This window comes from Bubalus kerabau, chromosome 4 (assembly GCF_029407905.1).
Source record: "Bubalus kerabau isolate K-KA32 ecotype Philippines breed swamp buffalo chromosome 4, PCC_UOA_SB_1v2, whole genome shotgun sequence".
NCBI lineage: Eukaryota > Metazoa > Chordata > Mammalia > Artiodactyla > Bovidae > Bubalus > Bubalus kerabau.
In genome coordinates, this window is record NC_073627.1 from 125,728,812 (window position 1) to 125,737,392 (window position 8,581).

The 8,581-nt window shown below is 48.4% G+C and overlaps 1 protein-coding gene across 1 annotated transcript; it reads right to left on the reverse strand.

The window, feature by feature from the left end:
* Window positions 1-2,470: 2,470 nt before the first annotated feature.
* Window positions 2,471-8,329, reverse strand: LOC129650952 (protein FAM205A-like). Its single transcript, XM_055579715.1, has 4 exons — window positions 8,189-8,329; window positions 7,473-7,518; window positions 7,155-7,215; window positions 2,471-6,218 (listed from the first exon to the last, which is right to left on the reverse strand). Exons 1-4 carry the CDS (start codon window positions 8,327-8,329, stop codon window positions 2,471-2,473), a joined length of 3,996 nt encoding a protein of 1,331 aa, XP_055435690.1.
* Between the last annotated feature and the right edge of the window lie 252 nt (window positions 8,330-8,581).

Consider the following 8,581-nt stretch of genomic DNA (forward strand, 5'->3'; position numbering starts at 1 on the left):
CATCTGTGCTTTTAGCCAAGGCCAACCCCTCAACCTGGGACTTACTCCTATTATGTTATACTTCTGCACCATGACCTTGCCTCTCTTGCAGTTCTCCCTTTCTCTCCCGCATCATGGTTTTCCTCCCACCTCACTGACTACTTCCCAGTCTCTGCTTATCGGTTCCTATTTTTCCTCCAAATTCTTAATGTTGGGGTGTCCCAGGCTTGGTCCTTAGATCGTTCCTTCATTAACAATCATTGTCTGGATGATCTTATCCAGTCTCATGGTTTTACATGCCTTTCTTTCTCCTCCCCTCCTCCCTCTCCCCCTCCTCCTTCATCTTCTTCTTCTTCATCATCATCATCATCATCTAACTTTAATCTATCTTTCTATCTAGTTGTCTATAGTCAGGACCCTCCCTGAGGAGTATTAAGCTTCTGTGTTGAGAACAGACTGTTAGAAGTGTGGTGTCAGGCAGAAGTTGGGGTTAGTTATTATACTACTGCAGTAATAATAGCAGCGAAGTGAGTGAGAAGTGGTTGTGTTATGAATTCATTTCAGAAGGTAGAGACAACAGAGTGGACTGGATATTGACAGTTGGGAAAAAATGTCAAGGAAGACATCAATGTTTTTGTCCTGAACAACTGCAAAGATGCCATTGCCATTAACTGATGTTATGAATACTGTGATTGGAGCATGTTTCATATGTGTAATGAGATAATGGATGGGCACAGGGAATCAAGAATGTACTGTTCTATAGTTTAAGATGAATATTGGACATTCAAGTATATGTGTTTAATAGACAATCTGGGCATGTAGACTGTCTATCCCATGAAATCACGAGTTCCACTTTTAAATTCTATGTCTTTGCCATGTTAGTTATAGCTATTTGCATATAGTAAATAAACATTTTAATTGAATGTAAAATAGTTCTCAAAGTTATTTTTTAAGTTTATTTTATCTTCCTTCCATTTTGAGATATAATTGACATACAGCACTGTGTGAGTTTAAGGTGCACAGCATAATCAAGGTTATTTTATTGTGACCCTTCTGGGGTCCTTCTGAGCTGAGTACCCCCATAATCCCATGACAGGACTCCTTATTCCATAGCACTCAACATACTAATGTAATGATTTGTTTGCCTCCACAGCCCAGACTTTGTATTCAAGTACCATTAAGGTATTATTATGCCAACCACTATCCTAGGCCCTGGGCATATGAGACACTACTGCATTATTTAGGCAAGAATGAGTGAGTAATTTAACAACAGAGACAGTAAACACAGAAAAAAGGGGGCAAAGTTGAGATATATCAAGATTAGAACACAGTCACTGACTTCATGTTTGAGCTGAGCAAAAACACGGGTTTATAGTTACACCAATCCCTAACACTGAACAATTTTGTAGGGTGGAGGGTGAGTGTTCAGAAATTTTAATTTGCATTGCCCTTGGACAACAAGGTTCAACTCACTGCTCTTCTTCACACTATGAACCACCAAAACTCAGTTTATTCGTCCCCATCCCCTAAAAGCAAGTGGGCACTGTGTTGGCTTCCTGGTTCAAGCAAACCAGTCTTTTCTCTTATTATGCCCTCTTCAGGACCATGTCAGCTTCTATCCCAAGTACTCGGACTTCCATCTACATGCTCTCCCTTCCTGCTTCTCTCCTGCCTACCCTTGGGAGTTTCCATGTCCTACTGTGATCTTCATTCCCAGTGTCACTTATTCCATGCAGCTGATAGACAGAGGAGGTGGGATACAGGCAAGAGAACTACAGCTGCCTCCCAGGTGAGCTCTCCAGAAAGATCTAACATAACCGACAGGAGCAGAAGGGGAGATTCTATCATTTGTTTTTGGTATTTATCATATTACCTACATGCTATTGATAATACAAAGCACCTCCTCAAGATTGGAACACTGGCACCCTCCTAAATATCTCCCTTCCAGATTGTGAGCATACATATAGAAGTCATCAATGAATTTTGCCTGGAGCAAAAAATTCCTGGCCACTCGTTCTTGACAGTACTACCCTCCACATTGCTTCTCTGGGCCAAGGACACCATGATATTAATCAAATTCAAGTCTGACCTTTAACTTCAATGTATCTTAGACAAGGGCCTTCCTTCTCTGCTCAAGTCCCTTTTATCCACAGTCCAGGGGGTTTGGGGTTGAGGGGGGTGGGTGTGGAATGCTGTCCCAGCTTAAGAGTGGGTTAAAGCTCCTTCCCTAGATAGGAAGGACATTTACTTCCATTATGCCTTCCCTGAGCACACCATGGTGGAGAAAAGCAGCAGACATACAACTCTCTGCTTAGAGATATATAGAGTGTATTGGGGTGGTACTCTGCCCACCTGCACATTAATAAAAATGACAGGAGCAGTCCTCCTCAAGGGATGCAGACACTGGGGAGACTACAAAGTCTTCTGACTGTGTTGGGTCTTCTTGAGCAGACTAGAGTTTCCTTCTGAGGTGAGAGGTGAGAGCTGAGAGTTAGGGTGGGTTCTTTGGTTGGGTGGCACAAGCCACTCGAGGACAGTGCCGAGGACAGTGGTGGGGGGCACCCAAGACTGAGGCCAAGTGGAGTTGATGGGAGCGGGAGTGGTGCCGGAGCTTACTGTCTGGGGAGTGGGTAACATCCATGAAAGCCAGGCTCATCTGCTTCTCAGGGGGTGGAAACTGGGCCTTGGGGTCCCCTCTTGTCTTCTCTGTCTTAGTTCGTCCCTTGGGACTTTTGGCTGGAGCCAAGCTTTTTTCCACATTTTCTTTTCTAGTGCTGGTCACTTTCTCAGATGCAGAGGACATGGATGCCTCATGCCCTTTGCCTTTTGTCTTGGGTGTAATACAGTGCAGAAGAGATTTCATCTTATTTATCAAGCCATATTCTGGAAGGCTGGGCCTCTTGTGAGTATGGCCTTGCACTACCTGCCTCGGAAAGACCTGACCTTGTAAAGCTCGGCCCTCCAATGGCTTACCCACAGTGAGCTGGCCCAGGAAAGGCTGGCCTCGTGACGCTTGGGGCACCACAGGCTGGGCATTCTCGGGAACCCTTGCTGGTTTGAGGATGACACTGAGCTTGGCTTGACTGTCTTGCAGGTCCTTCTTCTGAGAATCCTTCCCCCTAGGGACTCCAGGAGGTAGCTGTGGGAGTTTAGGCTGAGGGCGATGCCGAGGACTGTGTTGACAGGAAGCATCAAGGTGAAAGCGATGTCTCCGTTGCCAGGGGCTGTGGGGTGTCCTATTCAGAAGTATCCCTTCTGGCCTCAGGCCTTCAACAGAGTGGCTTTTTTCTCTTGTGGAGGAGAGTGTGAACCCAGCATCACCTTCTCCATGGTCCCCAGCCAATCTGGGTTTGCCTGGCTCCTCTCTCTTTTCTGCCAGTGTAGGGACTTGGGCTGAGTCCTTGCTCTTGTCAGGACTATGGAGCTCAGGGCTCCAGGGCTCAGGGCTCCAAGGCTCTTCCAGACTGGGGTTGTTCACACTGGCCTCCAGCTGAACACAAAGCACCTGGGCCTCTGTCATGTCCCCGCTGACTAAGATACTGGAAGCCCAGTGGACAGAACCATGGGGTACTATGCTGGAACTGGGTTGCTTCCGTTTCTGGTGCACCACCTTTGACTCAGTGGCCAGCTGTTCTTTGAGGTGGAGCCACTCTGGGTCTGGGGCACATGGCACATCTGGTGGGATGGGGAGTTCCTGGAGCAGTGGTTGTCCTTGGTTGTTTAAACTCTCAAGAGACTCCTGTGTACATACATCCTCTGACGTTCCTACAACTTGTTCCCTGGACTCTCTTGCCTTTAAGGGAATTCCAATTTGTGCTTCTAGGATCTTCTTTCTCAGATGGAAATTCATTTTGGCCAAGATGTGCTCCCCAAGTGAAGAGGGCCTCTCAGGCTCTGTTTGGCTTTCTATAGGCAGCATCTCAACTACTCCTTTCACCTGCGCATCAACCTGGAATTCTTCTGCAGTGTTTGAAAGAGCCTCATTGGCCTCTTGAAAGCCTGGCCCAGGACTTGGACCCTGCTCTTCAGGTGAGGTCACCTGAGTCAGAGGTTCTGTTGAGAATTCAACAGGCTCAGGCACCATCTCTGTGATCATAGCTGGGGATGTGACTGACGTGGTTGCTGGGGCCATGGCCCTGGAGAGAGCCACACAATAAAGAGCAGGCAGCCCTGACAAGAAGGCCAGATACTTGTGCCGTAAAGTTATCTCCAGTTTCTCAATGGCTGCCTCTGACAGGACTCCGGGCAGCTTAGGATGTTCAGTGACAGCTTTTGGTGAGACCTGTTGCTGCTGATCAAGGGCCACTGGCATCCTGGGTATAACTTCCTGTTGAAGGTCCTGGTCAGCTGCTGCCTGGAGTTCCAGGGGCTTGCTTTCCAGGACGCAGCTGAAGGGAGTCACTCCTAGGCCCCCAGGAATTATGCACTCCCAAGAACTATATACACAGGCAGGGATGTTGCCCTGGTGAATTTGTCCACCTTTGGAGTCAATATGGCCCCGCAATATTGCCTTGGCCTGGTCAAACAAGTGTGGCATGGGGACTGACAATGCGTCCACAATAGGTAAGAATGGGTCATCAGCTCCAGTGGCCTCCAGAGATGTAGGCTGGGGGCCATTCACACTGTCTAGGGCTGTGCTGCTCCAGGATATAGTCTGCTGGTTAGTGGGGGACAGGAGCAACTGGATGGACTGCTGGATCTTCTGGGGCAGGCCCCAGCGGTGGTGAATCAGCTGTCTCTGGAGGTGGTATTCCAGCACCCTCCTGGTGTGCTGCGGGAAGAGTAGTTCCCTTGTGAGGACTGAGACACGCTTTCCCGGCGAGAAAGTTTTCAGAGTCTCAGAAGACTGGACTTTGTCACTGGGCTTACACTCCACGGGGCTCTGGACATGTTGCTCTCTCTGGAAAACATCTGGCAAGTCCCACTGAAGCTGGAGCTGCCTCTGCAGCAGGTGCCACTCCAAGGCTTCACACTCGTCCAGAGTCAGAAATGGGACATTGATGTGAGCTTGGTGAGCAGATAGAGCAACACAATCTTGCGAAGACAGAGAAGAGAGTGGAGTTGACTGGGTTGGAGTTTTAGGCAGCAAAGGGAGGAAGGAGAGTTCCTTGAAGAGACAGGGATCCTTCAAGTGGGGCTTGGACATGCTCTCATCGTTGGAGAGGCCTTGAGAAGCCAAGAAGGTGTCAACCAGCGACTCACTGTGCAGAGAAGGCAGGCCACAGAATAGCTGGCTGTATTTTGGCTGCACGGGGCCCACTGAGTCACTAGCCTGTTGCCCAGACATTAGATAGAGGCCACTTAATTCTTTAAGGGCTGAAGAGGGCAAGGCTAAAGCCTTATGGTTGGGGATTTGCTGGTAGAGGCGTCTTTGTTCTGGATCCGTAATGCACCATTCAGAAACCCAGAAGGCCTGGGTAGGCTGGCCGGCCATACCTGAACCCCAGTTCTGGTATGAAATGGTCCCAAATTTCTCAACAGAGAAATGAGAAGTATTATTGTGGATGAAAGAAACTGGTTGCTTATATATAGTTTGGTAAAATAGTGGCGGCTTTGGCATCAGCTGCCTCAGGGACTCTTCTACACGCCTGGGGAGCCCCCACCTCTGGAAATGCATCCATTTTTTCACATGGACCTCAAGAAGTCTCAGGACTTCAGGACTCAGGAACGGCAGGTGGGCAGGGAGGACAGTGACCATCGGCAAGGCCACTGGATGTGTCAGGGTAGTAATTTCTTGTTTCAGGGTCAGCAGAGAGACCTGGGGATTTAAGGGCTGCTGGACTTGGTTCCCACAGATGAGGCTGAGGTTGCTCTGCATCATCTCCTGAAGATTCATTGAAATTCTAGGCTCCTCAGTCCCTGAGGGACCCTCTAGCACTTGGAATCCCTGCCTTAGCTTGACATGTTCAGCCCAGTAATCATGGATGCCGGCTGCACCAGGTGACTGGGCCACTGACTGGACTAAGGATTTCTGTGACACTGTGAGGGTTGCAGATGGAAGTGAAAGGTCTTTGGAGTGTGGGGAACGATGCTCCAGACTCTGCTCCAAAGTCACATTAGACATGGACAAAACCTCTCGGCAAGAGGAGCCCTGAGAGGTATCCCCTGAAGTGGGGGAGATCAGGGTGTTCTCACCCAACAACTGCTGAATCTCCAGAGCCATGGTGTTGCAGGTTTGGCAGCCCGGATCTGCACACAGGATCTGCCGCACATTCCCCTCCTGAGGTAGCCAGCCCTGGCTGGGAAGGGAAACATAACAAATGTATGTTACTGATGGACAGTTTGTTACTGTTTGTTACTCTTGGCCAGTGTGTGGCCCGGAGATTGGGCCTGCCCTCCCCTAGAGTAAACTCTGGGGCCTGCAACCACTGGGTGTTTAAGTGTCTACTTTTCTTCCTAGGGAAATGCCATTTGGCAAGCTGTAGAGTGGCTGGGCTGAGAGCCTGGAGCTTGTTGGGCAAGGTCTCAGACAACTGATGGAAATACAGGGCCTTGAGAAACTGGGAGGTGGGTGAGCTCTCTGCTGACCTGTGCTGAGAAGCTGAATTAGGAGAAGGGAACCAGGCAGGTGGGGGAGCCAATGGTTAGCTGATGGGGCAGCACCAGAGACATCACCAGGTAGAACCTGGAGTCAGCCTCGCTTGGGGCCACGGAAGTCCTGTGGGAACTCTCTTAAGAGCCAATTCCTCACTCTGCAGAGCTCTTAAGAAGGGGATAATATGACAAGCTCCTGCCTGAGGCTTGTCCCAGGAACTGGCCTCCCTGAAGACAGAACCAGAGGAGGTAATGTCAGTAGGGTCCAGGGGTCTGCCCTTGAAAGGCAGCGGCTGTAAAGAGAATATGAAAATGATGACTTGTTTATGCACTTAACTATCCATTCTCCTGACTGGATAACTTGTCTCATGGTTGGGAGAAAACCCACATCGTTAAATTCTGTCAAATCCTGACTTCCAGCACCTTTGTGAGCCTAGCCCAGAGCACAGCTGGAAGACCCCTCTCCACTGAGACGTCTGGCCCCATCCTCTCCTCCAGCAACTCTCACCCAGGGCTCCAGGCTCCATGTGTCTGGCTCCCTCTCAGCCATCCTCCTTCTGCCCAACCCTGCCGCAGGCCAAACACAGAAATTACCACAGGCCATATTGGGAGGTGGGAGACTGCAAAGAGCAAGAGATCACCTTCGCATGACTGAGAGCAGCTCCCACAGCTTGTCAACTTCTTTCCGGGAATGTCTCCTAGCTGAGAAACCAGGAGACAGTGTTACACAGAAGAGGAGGGGATTCAGGGACATCCTACAGGAATCTAAAAGCCTTGAATGACAGGAGACTGCAGACCCCTACCCCACCCCCATAAAAGTCTTCTGGGAGAATCTGTCAACTTGGGGATTGGAGCCTTCAGCAGTTAGAGCACCTGGTGCCTGGCACTAAAGGTCACTGGGGGACAGGGTCCAAGGGAACCTCACCCCCAGGGGAGAGAAGTCAGGGCAGAGACTTTACCTCTTGATGCTGCATCTCTAGCCCTTTGTCTCACTTTTCGGTGACGCTTAAAGACAAAAGAGTTGGAGTGTGAAGTTGGGACACCATTTTCTTTTTCACGTCCAAACCAAGACAAAGCTAATATAGATTACCTAATCCTTTTTAATTTACCTGTGTTTAATTTCCTAACTTTCCATACTCATATTTTTTTTCGTCTCAATATTTGTTTTCTCTTATCTCTGATTCATTTTGAGGCTCTTCTGTCCGCCACACCTCCCATTTATTTCCTAAGATAAGTTCTGTATCAAGCTTATAATGGAACAAGAGAAAGGGTGGAACAGAATAAAGTTGTGTAGATCTAATAACCAAAGGACTTCAATTTACAAATGCCTTAATGGACCACAAACCAGAAAAATCTCCCATAAAGGGAAGTCTTCTAAGATCCAGTGAGGCACAATCCATTTCATCTAAGTCTCAGCCCAAGCCAGATAGAGATGTTCTTGATTTTTTCAATTACAATACACTGCAGGGATGGTCTGGTAAGAAATGATTTCTAGGTGCTGAGAAGAGAAATACCGTATAAGAATAACTAATGGATGGTAAAATAATAATAATAATAATAATATGGGTGGGGAGGTAGACAGGTGGAGAGGAAGGATAAAAGGAGAGACACTGGGAGCTTAAAGCATCTTATCTAAGGCTTAATTAGTTCAGTCCTAGTCATAGTGTTCCCTTACCCGGCAGCAGCTCCTTTTATGTTCCGTTAATCCATGGTAACTCTTTTTCACTTGCCAGATAATTAGAATAATAATGAAGATGGAGCCATAGGTATATAAGGGATACCCCAAATCCCAGAGAACAAAAGTCTGGCTCAGCATGGTCTAAACCTCATAATCACGAGGAGACCAACCATCCCTATGAATGTAGGCATTCAGAGTCCTGGCACCTACTGACTTCCAATGCTTGCTACACATCGTCGTCTCCACCTCACAGATGACGGAACCAAGCCATCAGACTGCATCACAAAGCCCTTCTGTTTCACAAGGTAGGTACGGTGTCAGAGAGCTTCACCTGTCTAGGAAGTCCATGTGGTAATTCCATTTGCAGATGAGGGGGTCTGGTTGTAAGGT